Source organism: Mixophyes fleayi, chromosome 2, assembly GCF_038048845.1.
Source record: "Mixophyes fleayi isolate aMixFle1 chromosome 2, aMixFle1.hap1, whole genome shotgun sequence".
NCBI lineage: Eukaryota > Metazoa > Chordata > Amphibia > Anura > Limnodynastidae > Mixophyes > Mixophyes fleayi.
This window is the reverse complement of record NC_134403.1, coordinates 9,938,427-9,959,452: the sequence shown is the minus strand read 5'-3', so window position 1 is coordinate 9,959,452 and position 21,026 is coordinate 9,938,427. Positions and strand designations below refer to the sequence as shown.

The window sequence follows — 21,026 nt, the reverse complement described above, 5'->3', positions numbered from 1 at the left end:
AACTCTCATTCTTGGGGACCTCAATAGCCTTATCGACACTGCCGCCTGCAAACTCCTCTTACTTAATTTCTTTATTCGGGTGCATTTGTTGGGCTTGAGTCATCAAGGTACGTAAATGCCGATCTTGTGCGTATAAGACGCAAATTTCATCTGCGCAGGCCCAGAACTGGACCATACGCAACTAAACACAGCAACGTTCAATTCATCTTCATACGCAAAGGACTCTTACTACAGCCTAAGATTTCTAGGAAGGAACAGAGTGGGGACTGGGCGTTTGCCCGTAGTCAATGTACAGTAAGGGCATGCCAAGCTCGAGCGCATGCAGCCACATCTGAATCAAGCTTTGGACATCTCAAAGGTACTTGTTTTACTGCCGTATCTCTTGCTCTAGCTACAAGGCTAGTCTAAGGGGTGTATTTACTAAGCGGCAGTTCCGTCGAACCACCCCTTCTTGGCGCTTTGCTTTTTCTGTGCTTTCTTTTGCGAATTTGTATTACACATTTGCATTGGACTTATCCTGCGGTGTCCTGTGTAGCAGAGCAGAGCAGACCTACATTCATCAGCGCACGTATCTACAGATGCATTGCTTGTTGAATTCAGGAGTACACAAAACCAATTTACTTGCGTTTTAAAAATAAACGCACTTTGCGCTCAGTAGGCGTGCCTTGATGAAGCAGGTACGTTGTGTTTAGAACAGGTTTGTGACATTCCATTGTTATTACATTTAAATTGTTAAGTTCTAAAATATAACTAAATATGTCAACCAAATCTGCATATTGTCTCAGTGCTAACAGCCCTCAACTCAAAGGGGCTGATGCAGAGTTGGTGGCAAAATGGGCGTAACTTACTCCAAAAAAGCGTATGCAAAAATTGCAACTGGTTTATGACAAGTCATCAGCATCAGTTAGTATTTGCACCAGTGTTGTAGCAGGTGCAAAAGATCCACCTCCTAACAGCTGTATACACTTGTTTCTGCAGGTCTGCATGAGCCGCATTAGCGTGAACACACCAATACTGTACTTGGGCTGTGTTTGCACACCCATTTCCTTCACTGTTTCGTCTCTCCACTAGTTGGAACATGTAAGTGCCAGAGTTTGTGCAAAGTTTGTATTGGCGCATATGCACGTGTTCTCTTTGTGAGCATGCACAGTGCTATTGTGCACCTTTTAGGCTATGCAAACTGGAGTAAATTAGATCAAATGCACAAAATGGTCCAGAAGCAATGAAAATTTGGGGAAATGCTATATTTTCCACCAGTGGTGGAAGTGGAAGTTTAGAATTGGCGGTATTAAAAATGTATTGGAAATGTAGGTAAATGGAATGTGATAGTGTTACAATGACGGCAGAAGTGGCAGTATAACATTCCATCGTATACACCAACACTTCCACCACTGCTTTCCACTATTAAAAAATGAAAAAGAAAAAACAAATTGAATAAAATCTGTAATTCTCACAAACGGGGAGTAAAATGTACTAGATCTTCTGTTATAGAATCCCCTTTACTTTTTACACTAAATGGCCGACCATCGGTGTACTTACATTTTCTCTATGGCAAATACATACATTCTATAGAACATCATATATTTTGAATTGCCCCAAAATGAGATTTTTTTAACCCCTATTGTAACATTACACCCTCTTCTGCCCAGAATACCCTATCACCTTTGAATATCTCTCCGATTAGAATTGTCAATTATAGCCATCAACTTTAGTGTCATACCAGGACCTTCCTTCCATCACTGATACCATCATACGCACCTCTCGACAGCTGTCCATATCTTCATCCCATCATCCCTGTACAAGTAATTGGGAATAGTCTCCATTCCGCGAGTCTTGATATCATCAGGGAGACAGAGGTTGTTGTAAGTCATCTCCTCCATTGCTTTTTTCATCAATGCAATAATTCCTTCACTTCCAGTGGCAAAAATCTGGTCAAAACATAGTGAATGTATTTAAGATGTGGAAACTTACGGCTTCATAGACTGGGCTTCATTTATGACATACAATATAACACAAGTGCAGCCCAAAATGCCCTTTTGTGGTGCACCCGGATTTGTGTAAGTTCATCTAGATTTCCACCAGCGCTTATGGGTTTGCGATCAAGACGGTGGCTTAGTGGTTAACACTTCTGCCTGACAGCACTGGGGTCATGGGTTTGATTCATGACCATGGCCTTATCTGTGTGGAGGTTGTATGTTCTCCCCATGTTTGCGTTGGTTTCTTCCAGGCGTTCTGGTTTCCTCCCACAATCTAAAAACATACAGGTTAATTCATCATCATCATCATCATTATCATCAACATTTATTTATATAGTACCAGCAAATTCCGTAGCGCTTTACAATTGGGAACAAACATTAATAAAACAATACTGGGTAATACATACAGACAGAGAGGTAAGAGATCCCTGCTCGCAAGCTTACAATCTATGGGACAATGGGAGTTTGAAACACAAGGGCATGTGCTACATCATATTGCACATTGGACCAGCTAGAATGCAAAGGTAAGAAGTATTGAGTGGGCTGTGTTATTAGTCATACAGCAATGTTGGTCAGAGGGTTGTTGTCTTGTGTTAGCTGTGTAGAGAGTTGTTGTCTTGTGTTAGCTGTGTAGAGGATGGTAATAGGGTAACCTAGGGAGATTAAGATGGTGGTTGAGGAATATCATAAGCTTGCCTGAAGAGGTGGGTTTTCAGAGAATGCTTGAAGGTTTGAAGACTAGAGGAAAGTCTTACTGTGCGAGGGAGGGAATCCTAGAAAGTGGGTGAAGCCCGAAAAAAGTCCTGTAACCGGTAATGGGAGGATGTGATTAGAGTGGTAGAGAGATGCAGTTCTTGTGCAGAATGGAGCTGTCGAGTTGGGAGATATTTTGAGACAAGTGAGGAGATGTATGTTAGTGCAATTTTGTTGACGGCCTTGTATGGTAGAAGAATTTTATTTTGGATTTGTTGAAATACAGGCAACCAATGTAGAGACTGACAGAGTGGCTCAGCAGAGGAAGAACATTTTGCAAGGAAAATCAATCTAGCCACTGTGTGCAAAATAGATTGTAGGGGTTCAAGTCTGACTTTGGGAAGACCAGTAAGGAGGGAATTGCAATAGTCGATGCGGGAGATGATGAGTGCATGAATTAAGGTTTTTGCAGTGTCTTGTGTGAGATGTGCATATTCTGGAAATGTTCATTAAATGTATGTAACATGATTTAGATATAGAGTTGATGTGGGGAGTAAACTATAGTTGTGAGTCAAGGATTACACCTAGGCAGTGAGCTTGCGGGTTGGGATTTATGGTCATGTTTTCAACAGAAATAGAAATGTCAGGCAGAAAGCTTCTGTTTTTGGGTGGCAATATTATTAATTCAGTTTTTGAAAGATTGAGATAGAGTTGGCGAGAAGACATCCAAGATGAAATGGCAGAAAGACAGTCAGTAACGAGAGACAACACAGATGGTGAAAGATCAGGAGAGGATAGATAGATTTGTATATCATCCGCATAGAGATGATACATAAATCCAAGGGAGCTTATTAGTTTTCCAAAATAAGTGGTGTAGATAGAGAATAGCAGAGTACCTAGGACTGAGCCTTGTGGTACTCCAACTGCTAGAGGAAGCGGAGCAGAGGTGGATCCAGAGAAATTAACACTGAAAGAGCAATTAGATAAGTAGGATGAGAACCAGGATAGGACAGTGCCTTCAAGACCTAGGGATTGTAGCGTTTGTATGAGGAAAGAGTGGTCAACAGTGTCAACATTGTCAAATGCAGCAGAGAGATCCAGGAGAATTAGAAGAGAGTAATGGCCTTCATGTTTTGCTGTGATCAAATCATTGACAACCTTGGTCAGCGCAGTCTCTGTGGAGTGTTGAGAGCGAAAGCCTGACTGAAGAGAATCCAGGTTGTTTCCTGTAAGAAAGTGTGTGAGGCGAGTGTAGGCAATTCTCTCGAGAAGCTTGGAGGGGCATGGGAGCTGAGAGATGGGGCGGTAATTTGAGAGAGTTTGGATCAGTCTTTTGGTTTTTTTTTAAAATGGGAGTAATCACTGCATGCTTGAATAGTGATGGAAAAATACCAGTAGAAAGAGATAGATTACAGATTTTAGTTAGAGGGGGAATGAGCACAGGAGACAGGACCTACTAATTTGTGAGGAAATGGGATCAAAAGGACAGAAGGTAGAGTATGAATATGAGAAGAGAGAAGACATTTCCTCTTCATTTGTGGGATCAAATGAAGAGAGAGTGTGAGAGGGTGCTACAAAGGAATTGAGCTGGTTGCTTGTCGAGGGAGATGATACCATTTCAAGTCTGTCCTTGAAATAGGAAGCAAGATCCTGGGCACTGATGGTAGTCTGAGGATTTGGGGTGGGAGGATTGAGAAGAGATTTAAATGTTATTAAAGACGTTTGGGGTTTGAAGCCTGATCATAGATGAGAGATTGGAAGTATGTTTGTTTTGCAGTGTCCAGACTATTGCTATAGGAGTGGTAGATACCAGTGTATGTGATGAAATCATTAGAGGTACAAGATTTATGCCAGTGATGTTCTGCTTTACGAGAAAGTTTTTGTAGAGTTTGTGTTACTTTAGTGTGCCATGGTTGGCAACGAAGTCTACGCGGAGTATGTAGTGTCGCTGGAGCCACTTGATCAAGGGCAGTTGCTAGGGTTTGGTGAAAATGGGGTACTGCCCGATCAGGGGAGGAGAATGTAGAAATTGGGGAGAGAAGGTGTTGAAGAGAGGTGGAAACTGTTGAAGATCAATAGAGTTGATATTCCTGTGGTTGTGAGGAGGTTTGGAAGAGTTTGACACTGGGAAGGGTAAAGAACTGGGGGTGAGCGAGTAGCTAATAAGGTGATGATCCGAGAGGAGAAAAGGAGTGTTAAGGAAATCAGAAAGAGAGCATAGTCTAGAGAAAACAAGATCAAGACAGTGGTCATCCTGATGAGTGTCTGCTATCAAATTGACCCTAGTCTATGTGTGTGTTAGGGAATTTAAACTGTAAGCTCTATTGGGGCAGGGACTGATGTGAGTGCGTTTTCTGTACAGCGCTGTGGAATTAGTGGCGCTATATAAATAAATGATGATGAAGAAGATGGCAGCATTTGAAGAAGGAGTATTTGGGTGTGAAAGGACATTCCGTCCTGATTATGGTGCACTTAGTTTTGAGGAGCAGTGCAAAAATAAGATTTCATTTTGCAGGGTGATGCTATTGAAAATGATATCAAGGGCTGGAGAGAGCGCACTTTGTTGGTTGAGATCAGCTCCTGACTTTTAATGAGAAACATTTTCCTCTACACAAGATAACATAAAATGACATTCTAAGGTTTAAATAGAGCCAGAGGACCATCAAGTCCAACCTTTCATAAATCCTAATTGCAGTGACCCAGAAGGCAAAACAAAAGCTCCAATGTGACAAATTTAGCCTGATTGGGTTAAAAAAAATATTTCTTAACCCCAAAGATGGCAATTGGAAAAATCCCCTGGATCAATGACCCACATTATATCCTATACTAATTGTAGCTACAGATAATATTTTTACATTTTATGAAGTTGCCATCAGCATCACAAGTGATCAGAAATTCATCAACTTAATCACTCTTCCTATGCTCATAGTGAAACCATCTTTCTTCCATTCACAATTTATGACCCCTTGTTCCTGTATGGTTTTTAGCACAGCCAAGCTACAATAGAGAAGGGTGGGCTCCATTTATAAGGCCTATTTCAGGTATTCCAACCAGCTAGAAAGTTGCTGATAATAAGGAGATGCACCTGCAAGGTGCTAATAAAAAGCTGCAAGGCAGCTCAATCAGTCTCTCATTACCTGGGGAGGCGGTCAGATGCTTTCTGAGACACACTACAATGTATGACCAGTAGGTGCTGTTATTTTGTGTGTATGTGGGACACAAGGTCCTTCAATTGAGAGAGGGTGTTCCTGTTGTTAAATATGATTTTTTTGTTAAGGCCTCATAAGGCCTTTGTTCAGTCATTTTATTGTAACTTGCATAGAAATATTATTTGCTAAAAGAGATTATTCATTTTTCTGCTGATTTGCAGTCTTACAAAATGTGTAATAAATGTATCAAGATATGAAACAATAAGTAGCTTCAAATCCAGCTGGTAGTATGGGAGCTGTGCCCTTGATGTTGCACATAGCACACCTCCAGCTCCCCTTGAGATAAAAACAATAGGCTCATCTGTCCTTAGAAGGGGAAAAAAAAAAAAACACCTCAAGAATATGTGAGAAAGTTAATCAGTAGCTCTTCTCATAAACTAATGGTATAAACTATTGTATGCATATGACGTAGGATTCATTTATTCAGTAGGCTATAAAAACTTGTATCTTTGTATCAATAAATTAGAGAATATTCCTTGTATACAGAACTTGGTCTGTTTCAATTCTCTCCAGCTGATTGAAGCGCTTCCAGATATACTTGACACCACAGGCAAACTTGGGTCAGAATTTTAGATCTAACACTGTGTACTAGTTAGAAGCCAGACAGGCTAGGATTTTGTTTTATGTTTTGTTTATTTTCGATGCTAGTAAATGAATCTAGCTGAGGCTAGTAAAACCAAGACACTGGACTAAGATTTATCTGGATGGAGCGTGTGAAGTGTAGCCATCCAACCCCAGGAGATGGTACTCTGCCTTATATATATATATATATATATATATATCTGTATCATATAGGATAACCTAGCATTTACTATGATGAAGTAGTTTCATTATGTAATAAGTCCCAAGCTGCTACTCCAATGTTAAACCCTTAACTAGCAGAGGACACAACTGTAGGGTTAGACCAAACACAAACATGTTGTATACTTTGTTGACTGCCCAGTCGTGTGTCTCATCCATCCTTCTATACCCACTGCATCATAATTCCATCATCATTCTAGTCCACCCTTTTACTATACATTTCATTTATCTACTGATACTTATCACTTTCCTATCTTTCATGTGTTGCACATGGCACAGTTAGCATTTGATAAAATACTATCTTGAAGGATTTTGCTTTAAGTTTGCAGCTTAATTCTGAGACATCATTTTTGAGGACTACCTCTACCTTTATCATTGGTACCGATATGTACCATGGCCACTATATCTTCTCAATCCCCTAGCAACAGTCTATCAATCCGATCAAGGGTATGCTGAACTAGACACCCGGGAGTCAGGAAAATGTTCGGCATTCAGAGTTGCGTTGAGTTCGTAATATGATCTGTCCCCCTAATATGATCTATCCTTCTAATATTATCTGTCCTCCTAATTGTATCCGTCCTTCTAATATCATCTGTCCTCCTAATATGATCTACCTCCTACAATTGTCTGTCCTAATAACTGATTCCCCTATCACCAGCTCCCTTCTGCCGTTCACTCCTGTTCCCATCACCATAGCGCTTGGCATTAAGTATTTGCTTATAGGTATACATTTTTGCTTGTAAGAAAGGTTTTGACATCATCTTAGGAATGGAATTTAGTTATGCTCTTGGTTAGGTTAAATTCCATTTAAACTGATGTAATGAGTTCCCAGTAAGGACATTTAGGTTAATATTTACATACAGTAGTATTACGTTACTTCCACAAGTAGCATAAACAGGTAAGACAGCAAGGGTAGCAATGGCTTCCAGTTAAGTTTCCAGCATTGTGAGATCTAGATTTTCATATAAAATATATAATTTAGTTATATTATCCTATTATTTCATTGTATCCTCTTCATGTTTCTATGTGTCTACAAACTTTCAAGCGTTCTTTGAAAACCCACTTCTTCAGACAGGCTTATAACATTCCTCAACCATCCTCTTAACCTCACTACATTACCCTATTACCACCCGTTACACAATTTCACACAAGAAAACTACGCCCTGACCAACATCGTTGTGTGACTGGATCATTTAGCTTATGAGTCACTTTTACCTTTGCAGCCTGGCTGGGCCGAAATGCAAAATGTAGACTTAGCCTCATGTGTCAAACTCCCATTATCCCATAGATTGTAAGCTTGCGAGCAGGGCCTTCTCACCTCTCTGTCTGTTTTACCCAGTTTGTTTATTAGTTTACTGTGTTTGTCCCCAATTGTAAAGCGCTAAGGAATATGTTGGCACTATATAAATAAATAATGATGATGATGTGCACATTGGCAATATTAAACAGACACCTGGGGGTAAATGTATCAATGTCCGGATTCTTCAACTCCGGCGAGATCGGCGTCTTCAGCGCTTAAATTTAAAGTGGCGCTGCCTTGTAAAAGGAAGTTTCCCTTTACAAGGCAGCGCCGCTTTAAATTTAAGCGCTGAAGACGCCGATCTCGCCGGAGTTGAAGAATCCGGACATTGATTCATTTACCCCCTGATTAGAGTTATGATCTGTTTTATATAGCGGAAGCTACTCCTCTACTGGAATAGAGATTGTTCAGTAATTGTCTCACTTGATTAAAGATGCCTTTAGGACCAAGAAGTTCAGATCTGCTGATGGTATTGATCTGCAGCGTGAAGCGAAGATGTGGGACAAGCATCTGTATAAATAAAAGATAGATAACTCTTCTTCCACTGAAGGTTTCCTTTAGAGATACAGTATATGGCACATTGAAAGCAATACAACGCTTAACATTCCCTAACGATAAAACCAAGTGATTGGGTACAAACTGTACTTTAAGGTTCAATGTTCTGAGGAAGGATATCAGTTTAAAGCAGAAGCCTAGTCAATAGAAAAGAGGCTCTATTTGCACACAGTCTAGGAGACTTCCAGTTTTACGGTACACACTTTGTTACACAAACACTTCTGAAGATGACAGTTTACCTTGTTGCATGGAACAGACATAACATTATGGACATGGATAGTTTGCTATAGAAATTCCCCAGTCGAAGCAATCAGCTGCAGGGCCGTCTTTCCCACTGGGCACAATGGGCATGTGCCCAGGGGCCCCACTGGCAAGGGGGCCCCATAGACAGGGCTCTTTCTTGGTATTAAGGAGTGCTTTGCTCCGTCTCCTATCGTGTTTCCATGGCAACCGCTAGTTTGCTGGTGGTCTACGAGGAAACAGGAAGTGGGGCAGAACTCCAATGTTCGATTTGCGCTACTGCGCATGCCCAGACCCCCGAAACTGGAAGTTCGGCTTTGCGCCGTTACTTCCATCAAAACAGTAGGGGCTCCAGTGGACTGCTTGACCCGGGGGCCCATAATGTTGGTAAGATGGCCCTGATCACCTGCAGTATTTGTGGAAGCGTCAATATGCAGAGAGATAACCATATGTAAGGCAAGAATCGCTCATACTTATAGACAACAAGTTGCTCTATGGAAATAATTTCTTACATCTTACCTTGTAAACCGGGGTGACACATGGGCAGTTGTCTGGTGGTTGCAATGTTAAATACCTCAGCAATGAAATGGGTTTGAAGAAGGTGATAGATTGCCTGGTGAACAAGGAATTCAGAATTGCGTACCCAGATCTTAGCCAGGGTCCAGTCCCACTCAGAGTCACTGGGAAGGAAAATGGGAGTCTGTTCCCCTGGCGTTTGGTCCAGCTGCAACATGAGGAGAAACATCATATTAGTAGTAGCTAATAAGAAAGATTAAGAAATGAGAATGATTTTAAAGCCTCTCCAAACTATGGATAACATCAACTTAATGCATCTTCTGAATTACAAACAAATCAATGGACAGACAACTTGGCAACAATTGGATGGCCACAAGGGGTACTGTGGTTTGCCAGAGACTGGAGAAATCCACTTCAGCCGCTCATCACCAGTGACTTAATGTCAGGCGCCGTCCTGCTGTCTCTTCAGGACGGCCGTCTGCATCTCCTCCTTACGCGTCTGGTTGCCTGGCAAGAGTGGGAAGAATAGGAGGAGGGGTAGCAATGTATGTAAACAAAAGCATAAAGACTACTTTGATGCAAAGTAATAAAGAAAAAATTGAGGCCCTTTAGGTGACCATAGAAACGGAGGACAAGGCTATTCTTCGTACTGGGGTGATCTATAGACCACCCAGTCAGGAAGAAGAGCTGGACAGGAACTTATTGCAGGACATCAATAAAATGACATTAAAAGGAGAGGTAATAATCATGGGAGACTTTAATCTACCGGATGTGAACTGGGAGGAGTCTTTTGCAAGTTCCACTAGAAGTAGGGAGGGACATTTGGAATTCTTTGCAGAGAGCATTCCTCAAACAAATGGTGAGGGAGCCCATTCGCAAAGACGCTATATTAGACTTAAATGGTAACAGAATATCCGATGTAAATATGGGTGCGAACCTAAGATCCAGTGGTCATCATGCAGTATGGTTTAGTATGAAGACAGAGACCGAATCATACTACACAAAAAGAAAGGTGTTTTTAGGAAGGCTGACTTTTTAGAGATTGGAAAATGTATAAGTGGCGCTTTGGCTGAGTAGAAGAACTTGAAAGCAGTGCAGGAGAGGTGGGAAAAATTAAAAAGTGCAATATTTAAAGCAACAGACCTTTGTATCAAAAGGGTTCAGAAAAGTACAAGGAAAAGTGTGGTTTACAAAAGAAGTAGCAAGTGAAAGACAAAAAATAGCCTATAGGAAATATAAGCAAACTCAGAATAATGAAGACAATGAGGTGTATCATGTTATACAGAAGGAGGCTAAGAAGGTAATCAGATGTGCAGAGGCACAAGCTGAAGAGAAGATGGCCCAGTCAGTAGGTAAAGAGGGCAAAACTTTTTTTAGTTATATAAGTGAAAGGAGAAAAACAAAAGGTGGAATAATAAGACTAAAGACAGAGAGTGAGGGTCTTGTTGAGGGAGACAACGTAATAGCAGATCATCTTAATAATTATTTTTGCTCAGTGTTCACTAGAGAAAGAGAGGAGAAGGGACCACAGTTAAGTTGCAAATATACTCATAAAAATCGAGGTAGATACAAGTACATTTACAGAGGAGAAGGTCCTAACAGATCTCTCAAAACTGAAAGTGGATAAATCAATGGGGCCAGATGGGATACATCCAAGGATACTAAAAGAGCTTAAAGGGGGGTGCTGGTAACACCATTAACATAATTATTTAATCAGTCACTAGATATAGGAGTGAGTGGAAAAGGGCAAATGTAGTCACACTGCACAAAAGTGGAAGGAAGGAAGAGGCAACTACAGACCAGTGAGCCTTACTCAGTAGTTGGGAAGATGATGGAAACACTCTTAAAAGAAAGAGTTGTACATTATCTCAAATCCAGTAACTTACAGGATTCCAAACAGCAGGATTTACTGGGGGGAGATCATGTCAAACAAATCTTATTGACTTTTATACTGGGTGACTAAAGTAATAGATCAAGGGGGGCCGTAGATGTAGCTTACCGAGATCTTAGTAAGGCTCTGACACTGTCTCACATTTCAGATAAATAAACTTGAAAAGTTGGGATTGGATTCCCAGATGGTTGAGTTCATAAGACCTTGATTGCAGGAGAGAAAGCAGAGAGTTATAGTAAATGGAGACATTCACAGGAGGGAAAGATTACCAGTAAAGTACCCCAAGGATCTGTACTTGAGCTGGTGCTTTTTAATTTCTTTATTGGAGACATTGCAAATGGTATTGAAGGCAAAGTATGCCTTTTTGCAGGTGACACAAAGATATTGTCATGGTTGGCCTATGGGAAATTGATCCCTATGCTCTGCTGGACATGGCTTAGCCCACCCACAGGCGCGGAGTCTAACAGGCAGGTGGTTTTCACCAGGAACCCCCGCAAGGAGGTATGGATTTAGCGGCACCAAACCTGCAGGTCGCGGTCCTGTGAGTGGGTGAATTGGATCCACCATATGGACCAAAGTAGTTGCTAATCTAGCGATGAGAGAACTGGAGCTGTCGCGATGAAGTACACTGGAGATGGTAGTAGCAGTGCTGGAGCAGCAATAGTTCAACACAGCAGGAGACTGAGGGCAAACTGGAACACAGGCAAACCACAAGGAGAACAGGAACCAGAACCACAGGCTACAGGAAGTGAGCTTGAATAACAGGCATCAGACAGGTGAATCCAGGAGGTTTAAATAGTGCTCCAGAAGTGCTTAGCCAATGAAAAAGAGGGAGGAGGTCCTGAAGTGCAATAGGCTGCACCTGCACAGATCTGAATATAGCTGAATGAATGAATGAAGTTAGTCTGATGCTGGAACATGGCAGTTTCCAGATAAATGAAATGCGGGTAACGGGACAGGAACTACTTGCGGGACCGAAGCATTACAGATATGCAACAGGGTAGACACATCTTGAGGGTAAAACAAATGATGATCTAGGTAGACTAGAGGAATGGTCAAGAGAGTGGCAACTACAGTTTGATGCCAAAAAAATGCAAAATCATACACTTGGGGCTCAAAAACCCAAAGGCTAATGTTAGACTGACGGTCTGTTCACAAACTTACAGAACTAGTTGGCGAAGGTCTTCACCTTTAGCAGCCGCCTTTCCCATAGAGCTTTATATGCTCACCGATACTCAGATGCCCCAAGAACTTATCTCCAGACATAGTGTAAGTTTGTAATACAGAAATGTAGCTGCAGGCCAGGAGACTGATTAGATGGCAGCGGATGGTCAGACGTAAGCCGAGGTCAGAGGTCATTAGCAAAGCAGAATGGTCAGATAACACGCCAAAGGTCAGGGTCACAGGCAACATAGCGGCATCCAAGGTACAGGCCAAAGGATCAGGGTCACAGGCAAGCAGGCAGAGTCCAAGATTCAAGCAGGGGTCACAACAGTAGGTCCAAATGCAAACGGACAGAGTATCCACAGGGCAAAAAGAACCAGGACACAAGCAGGTTAGCAACAGGATAATCCACGCTATAACCGGCAGAGAGGCTAAGCGTTCCCTGCCTTATATACTGATACTAGCCAATCAGGGCTTAGCCCTGTAATCATCATCAGGCACTAGGTAATTAAACAGGTACCTTAATTAATCAGCCCACAGGATGTGAAAGTTTTAGCACATGCACCCGGCTGCACTACTTGCCGGGGCGTGGCGTTTAGAACACTCGGCGTCCGGGCCGAGAAACAGGAAGTGACGTTCCGGTCGTCATGTAGACGGCCGGGACGCCACCAGTTGGAGGAAGCGAGTCGAGGCGGTGCCCGCGGCCACTGTGGCTCCTGACAGTACCCCCCAAGGGATTAAAGGACCCCAACATTCTGGCTTCCTAGGAAACTGATTAAAAAATTTCTGGAGGCATCTTCGGGGTACCCAGGACCGTTCTTCCAAACCACGATTCTTCCATTGAGCCAGAAAATGGACCTGACCTTGAACTCTCTTAGAGTCAAGAATTTTCTAAACAACAAATTTCCGGTCACCATCCAGATCCGGTGCCCGAGTACCTGAAGGCCGAAGATGCTGAGACTGGCTTGGGTATAACACTGGCTTGAGAAGAGAGCAGTGAAAGGTGTTAGGAATCCGTAAGGAGCCAGGGATTTTTAACCTGAGGGCTACAGGTTTGACTTGTTTAATGATCGTGAACGGTCCAATGACCTTAGGCTCAAGTTTCCTGCAGGGCTGTCTGAGCTTGATGTTGCGTGTTAAAAGCCAAACTCTCTGCCCTACTTTGAAAGAACAGGTTGTACAGTGGCGATCAGAATTTTTTTTAGAGAAAAATGAGGCCCGTCTTAAAGAGGACTGAACTTTCCTCCAGATAACTTTGAGATCTGTAGCTGTAGAACGTATCTCCGGAATACCCGCGGACCTAAGTGAATATAAAGAATTGGAACTGGGGTGGAACCCAAAATTACAGTAGAATGGAGAAGTATGAGTAGACGAATGACATGAATTATTGTAAGCAAATTCTGCCCAGGGTTACAGAGAGGACCAGTTGTTGTGGAATTCTGTGGTGTATAACCGTAGGAACTGCTCCAGGGATTGGTTAACCCTCTCAGTTTGACCATTAGATTGTGGGTGGTATGCGGATGAAAGGCTGATTTTGATTCCAAGAAGGGTACAGAAAGATTTCCAGAACCGCGCAACAAAGTGAGAGCCAAAAACAGAGACAATATCAACCGGAAGCCCATGGAGTCGAAATATATGTTGGACAAAGAGAATAGCCAGATCTCTTGCCCTGGGAAATCTGGTTAACGGTATGAAATGGGACATTTTGCTGAACCGGTCTACAACCACCCATATGGTGTTATGTCCTGCAGAGGATGGGAGATCCATGATGAAGTCCATAGATAAGTGTGTCCAAGGTTTCTAAGGAATGGATAATGGAACAAGCTAGCCTGAAGGACAGTTCCTGGGGACCTTATTCCTTGCACAACTTTCACAGGAGAGGACAAAGTCCCTGACATCTGCAGATAATGAGGGCCACCACAAGGCATGGCAAGGAATTTCCAATGTTTTATAGATTCCAGGATGCCCGGGAGTCTTGCTGTCATGTGCCTCAGAAAAGGTTGCTTTCCTTAAGTGGACCAGAACGAACAGACGATTCTCCGGAGTGTTAGCAGGAGCTATCCTTTGGAACCTATGGAGAGTCATTACCAAGTCCTGAGGTAGTCCAGCATGGATAATAGACAAAGGAATGATAGGTAGAGGTTCAGCAACTGGAACGTGATGTGACATGAAGTTCCTAGATAGGGCATCCGCCTGGATGTTTTTAGAACCGGTCTGTAGGAAATTATGAAGTTGAACCGGGTAAAGAAGAGTGCCCAGCGGGCCTGTCTGGGATTCAACCTTTTGGCTGACTGGATATACTATAGGTTCTTGTGATTACATGCATGGCTCCTTCTAGCCAGTGACGCCATTCTTCAAAGGCCCACTTAATGGCCAACAGCTCCTTGTTACCTACATCGTAGTTAGCTTCTGCAGTAGAGAATTTACGAGAGAAATATGCACATAGATGAAAACAGTGAGTATGAGGGTCCGTCTGAGAAAGGATGGCACCAGCTCCAAAGTCAGAGGCTTCAACCTCTAGTACAATGGGTTTATTTGAAATGGGGTATTTTTGGTGAAGATGGTGGCAGTTTTTAGTTGGTCAAATAGCACAGAGATGAGGGGAAGAGGATAGGTAATCTTAACCGTGATTTGATTGAGACCTCGGTAGTCGATGCAGGGCCGCAATCCACCATCTTTTTTCAAAACAAAGAAGTATCCGGCTCCCACTACGGATTTAGATGGCCTGATAAACCCTTTTCCCAGATTTTCCTCTATGTATTCCGGCATGGCCTTGGTCTCGGGACCAGAGAGAGAATACAACCGTTCTTTGGGTGGTTTAGAACCAGGAATCAGGTCAATGGCACAATCGAAGTCACGATGTGGAAGTAGAGAGTCAGCTGCTATTTTGCAGAACACATCCTGGAACTCATGATATTGCGGAGGGAGCTGCTCAGGTACCAGTTGCAAGATCCGGAGGGGCAAGGTCAGGCAGGACCGTGAACAGTAAGGGCTCCATTGAATAATTTCTCCTTTAGCCCTATCTACTACAGGGTTGTGGAGAGAGAGCCAGGGATGCCCCAAAATTAAACGGACAAACAGGCAAACAATTAGGAAGAATAACAGGGCTTCCAAGTGGAGATCACCCACGGTTAGCTGCAGTGTAGGGGTCTCACAAAGAATTTTTCCACCAGGCAATAGACTCAATAGACTACCATCCTGACCACAAACAGTAATAGTGGAATTAAGCTTAATAGAAGGAATTTCAGCAGTGGGAGCAAACCCGATGTCCAGGAAGTTGCCGGCAGCATCAGTGTCAATAAAGGCCAAGATGGCCACAGAACAGACCTTGTGAGAGATCTGTGCAGGAATCAAGACAGCATTTTTTAGGGATATGATTTGCAGACCCAGGTGAACTTCCCCCTCGTTCCCTAGGCATGTACTTTTCCCGATTTGTTGGGACAAGAACGGGAGAAGTGGCCCTTGATGCCACAGTAGAGGCCGAGGCCTTGAGACCGTCTTCTGTCCTTTTCTTCAGAAGAGAGACGGTATGACCCTAATTGCATGGGCTCTCCCATGTCTGTAGGTGCAGAAACAAAAGCAGAAGAGAAAGATGGTGCCTCTTTTTCCATCTTCCTCTCCTTGTGTCTCCTGTCGATCTTGATGATGAGCTGCATGAGGGTCTCCAGGGATTTTGGAGAAGGATACTGTACCAGAGCGTCCTTGATCTGTTCTGACAGCCCTAAGTGAAACTGACTTCGTAATGCCAGATCGTTCCATTCGATGTCAGACCACCATCTTCTGAATTCGGCACAGTATTCCTCAGCAGAGTGCCGGCCTTGTTTCAAAACCCTCAGCCGAGGCCACCTGATCCGAGTCATCGTAGAGCAGACCCAATGCATCGAAGAAAGCATCTACAGACTGCATGATAGGACTAGTTTGAGCCAGACTAAAGGTCCAAGACTGGGGGTCCCCCTGGAGAAGGGGGATGATGATCCCGACCCTCTGTTGTTCCATGCCGGAAGACCAAGGTCTCAGACGGAAATAGAGCTTACAGCTCTCCTTGAACTTCCGGAACAAGGCTCTATTCCCAGAAAACCAGTCCAGCAAATTTAACTTGGGTTCTCCCACAGGAGCCAAGGTGGCTTGTGAAGTCCTAGAAGCTGTTAGGAACCCCTCCAGTCAGCACGTCAAAACCCGGAGTCTGCTCTGAAGTCCGGTGTTCACTGGAGCCTCTAGTGGTGGGGACAGACTTGGCCGCAGACAACAGAGGGTCGAGAGATGAGTGCTAACTGGGGAGAACCCAGTGATGGAGGGTAGAAGCAATGGCAGAGTGAAATCCAGGCAGGGGTCGAGGGCCGGGAGCAGACAAAGAAATTCCAAGCACAATCCGAGGTCAGGGGTAACAGGCAATACAACAGGGTCCAAAAACAAGCCAAGGGTCATACACGGGAGATCAGGTCAGAGCAAAACAATCAAGGAGCAGAAACAGGAACAGGGAGCCTAGCTACACTGGGAGCTATAACTGGCAGTGAGGTCCTGTCCTCACTGCCTTAAATAGTGAGGAACACCAATAGCAGCAGAGTGCCAGCGAGACTCCTCCCTGACTCCTATAACCCCTATGTAAGGCCATAATGTCCTGTACAAAGGACATAAGGATGCACACTATAAGTGCAGCTAAATACAACAGGTGCCATACAAAAATGTACAAAAGAGTTACTTACCTCTGTGCACATGCGCCCGTAGTAGGAGCGCTGGCCGGGCGCTGCAGCAGAGGAGACAGAGCGTCCCGGTTGTTGCCCAGGCAACCGGGCCACAGAGACCGGAAGTGATGTCCCGGTCGTCATTGAGATGGCCGGGACGCCCGGGAGACCGGAAGTGAGCCGCGGCGGCCCGTCGGGGAGCCGCAGCTCGTAACAGAAGCTTCCTCTTAAACAGACAGATGATGTGAAAATCCCTGAACCATCTACGACAGAGTCTGAATTTGGCCAGACAGAACCTGGGCTGGAGACGGGTTGGTTCTGGTGTCATCCATCCCGAGGATTTCCTCCTGGAAATTTATTTAGGCCGGTTATAATGTTAGGCTGACAGTCTGTTCACAAACTTACAGAACTAGTTGGCGGAGGTCTTCACCTTTAGCAGCCGCCTTTCCCATAGAGCTTTATACCCTCACTGATTCTCAGATGCCCCCAGGACTTAACTCCAGACGTAGTGTAAGTTTGTAATACAGAACCGTAGCTGCAGGCCAGGAGATTGAATAGATGGCAGCGGATGGTCAGACGTAAGCCGAGGTCAGAGGCCACTAGCAAAGCAGAATGGTCAGATAATATGCAAAAGGTCAGGGTCACAGGCAACACAGCGGGGTCCAAGGTACAGGCCAAAGGATAAGGGTCACAGGCAAGCAGTCCAAGATTCAAGCAGGGGTCACAACAGTAGTTCCAAAGGCAAACGGACAGAGTATCCACAGGGCAAACAGAACCAGGACAAAAGCAGGTCAGCAACAGGATAATCCACGCTTTAACTGGCAGGGAGGCTAAGCCCTCCCTGCCTTATATACTGATACTAGCCAATCAAGGCTTAGCCTTGTAATCATCATCAGGCACCAGGTAATTAAACAGGTACCTTAATTAATCAGCCCACAGGCTGTGGAAGTTTTAGCGCATGCGCCCGGGCTGAGAACAGGAAGTGACATCATGGAGACGGCCGGGACGCCAGCAGTGGGAGGAAGTGAGTCGCGGCGGTGCCCGTGGCCGCCGGGGCTCCTGACAGCTAAATATAGTATTAATGGCACTATAATGGAATCTACTGAGGAGGAAAGGGATCTAGGAGTTACTATTTCAGGTGACGTAAAGGCAGGTAAGCAATGTAACAAAGCAATGAGGAAGGCAAGTCAGATGCTTGGTTGCACAGGGAGAGGATTCAGTAGCAGAAAGAAAGAAGTAATAATGCCACTGTATAGGTCTTTGGTACGGCCTCATCTAGAATACTGTGTTCAGTTCTGGAGGCCGTATCTCCAGAAGGATATAAATACATTAGAGACTGTACAAAGAAGGGCAACTACAAAGTGGTGCATGGCCTACAGCACAAAACTTAACTGGTAAGCCTAAAAGATCTTAATATGTATAGTTTGGGACAGAGATGGGAAAGGGGGGACATGATTGAAACTTTCAAATATATAAAGGGTTTGAACAAGGTACAGGAGGAAAACATTCAAAGGAAGTATTAGAACACGAGGACATGCACTGACACTGGGGGGAAGTAGGTTTAAAAATACTTCACAGAAAGGGTAGTGGATAAGTGGAATAGCTTCCCATCAGAGGTGGAAGAGGTTAGTACAGTAGAGCAGTTTAAACATGCTTTGGATAGACACGAAGGAGAATGCAAAGTCAAGTCCGAGTACACTAAGGAGAAAACAAACTCAAGTCTGGGTACATTAATGATAAACCAAAGTGATGTCCGAACATAGCAAGGAGAAACCAAAGTCATGGCTGGGTACATTAAGGAGAAACCGAAGTCAAGTCCGGGTACACTAAGGAGGAACCAAAGTCATGGCTGAGTACATTAAGGAGAAACCAAAGTGATGTCCGAGTACATTAATGATAAACCAAAGTCATGGCCGGGTATATTAAGGAGAAACCAAAGTCATGTCCAAGTACAGTAAGGAGAAACCAAAGTTATGGCCGGGTACATTAAGGAGAAACTAAAGTCATGTCCGAGTACAGTAAGGAGAAACCAAAGTCATGGCCGGGTACATTAAGCAGAAACCAATGTGATGTCCGAGTACATTAATGATAAACCAAAGTGATGTCCTAGTACAGTAAGGAGAAATCAAAATCATGTCCGAGTACAGTAAGAAGGAACCAAAGTCATGTCTGAGTACAGTAAGGCGAAGCCAAAATGATGTCTGAGTACAGCAAGGAGGAACCAAAGTCATGGCCGGGGACTTTAAGGAGAAACCAAAGTCATGTTCAAGTACAGTAAGGAGGAACCAAAGTCATGTCCGAGTACATTAAATGATAAACCAAAGTAATGTCCGAGTACAGTTAAGAGAAACCAAAGCCATGGCTGGGTACATTAAGGAGAAACCAAAGTCCTGTCCGAGTACAGTAAGGAGGAACCAAAGTCATGTCAGAGTACATTAAGAAGAAACCAAAGTCATGGCCGGGTACATTAAAAAGAATTTGGAATGACCAACTTTCTTCTCCTGCCACTTATAATTTTTTCATTTTTATGACTATTTTGATGACATACACCCCCTAGTCTTTGGAGGTACCTCTGCAAATTAGGAAAGGCTCATTGTGGAAAAATTAAAATCCAACATTAAAGTCCAAATTGCTACAACTTTAGAATTTCATCTACATTTTTTCCTACAATAATGCTTGGATTGGCCTAAATTTTGTTACACTGGGCAAAGTGCACGTTCTAATAATATTACCTGAAATGTGTCATTAAAAGACCTGATCGCCATCACCTCAAAGCTGGTGCAAAATTCAAGTGTTTTTGCAGAGAGAAAATAATGGTGCACTATTCCACATAGCAAGGAATTAAATCTTGTTTATACACTACTCCTTAATACTAGGCACATCAATGTGCCTGCTCCAACCTCAGGCACGTATTCCATCGGGGAACCTGTACTATCATTGGTCACTGTCCACCTCCGTCTGTGTCCTATTGTCTCTAGGTCAATGCACTGTCAGCTACTTCCTAGTGGGGTAACCTGTGGGTGTCTGCCATGAAAACCCATTACTGCTTGTGGGGGTCCCTGGAGAAAACTGGATTTTTATTTGATACATTGGGCCTGAATCATCAAGGAACGTAAATGCCGATACCTGACGTATTTTGTGCAAGATCGCACCGTGCATGCCCAGAATCGATACATACACCAGTGAACACAGCAATGTCCACTTCATCTTCATTCACAAAGTTCCCTTGCTACAGCCAATGATTTCAAGGTGAGATTGTGGAGGGGACCGGGGCATATGCACGTAGTCAATGTAAGTAAGGGGGTGCCCAGGGGTAGGCTGGCAAATTTTAGCCTGGAGGGCGAGACTTGACTCAACAGCCTATTAGGAACATGCAGGTAGCCCAGTCACCCAGCCCAATGTAGCCCACTATAGGACCGGCCTGGGGGGCACATCGGGTACGTGTTTTTCTGTCGGGTCACTTGCCCCAGTAACAGGTCTAGTGCTGAGTACTAGTGATGACGGCTGTGTATGCAGCTAGAACATGTGTTTGAAATCAGGAGCAAGTGTTAAAATGCATATTATGTACAGTAGACATTCATAACATCATAATAAATTAATTTTATGGGGGGATGATTTTTTTTAAAAAAAAAACACTTTTTTTTATTTTTTATGTTTTGTCTTTAATAACTATATTATTAACAGGTGACATTCATTTAATTTTTTTTCTGTGCATTCTTTTGTGACTTGATATTCCACATATGTATTGGACATATCCTGCAGTGTCCTGTCTGTTAGAGAAGAGCGGACCTAGATCCATACTCATCGACAGATGTATGCCTGATGCACGTGCATTTTTTTAAAAAACACACATTACATTCATTTTGCGCTCCTTGATGAATGAGGCTCATGGTGTTTGCAGTTTTTGTTTTTACAAGTACAGTTTTTATCACAAAATATTCAGCAATATAATTTTTATTCCAAAAAATGTAAAATGTATTTAATCTTCTCTATGTTGTG

The 21,026-nt window shown here is 43.4% G+C and overlaps 1 protein-coding gene across 1 annotated transcript in view; it reads right to left on the bottom strand.

The window, feature by feature from the left end:
- Positions 1-21,026, bottom strand: part of LOC142140674 (polyunsaturated fatty acid lipoxygenase ALOX15B-like) — a 67,378-nt gene that overhangs the window by 11,166 nt on the left and 35,186 nt on the right. Inside the window, exons 8-10 of the mRNA XM_075198444.1 lie at positions 9,303-9,498; positions 8,403-8,512; positions 1,759-1,928 (exon numbers count right to left, since the gene is read on the bottom strand). Of these exons, the coding sequence (XP_075054545.1) occupies positions 1,759-1,928; positions 8,403-8,512; positions 9,303-9,498 (476 nt within the window). The remainder of the gene's footprint in view (positions 1-1,758; positions 1,929-8,402; positions 8,513-9,302; positions 9,499-21,026) is intronic.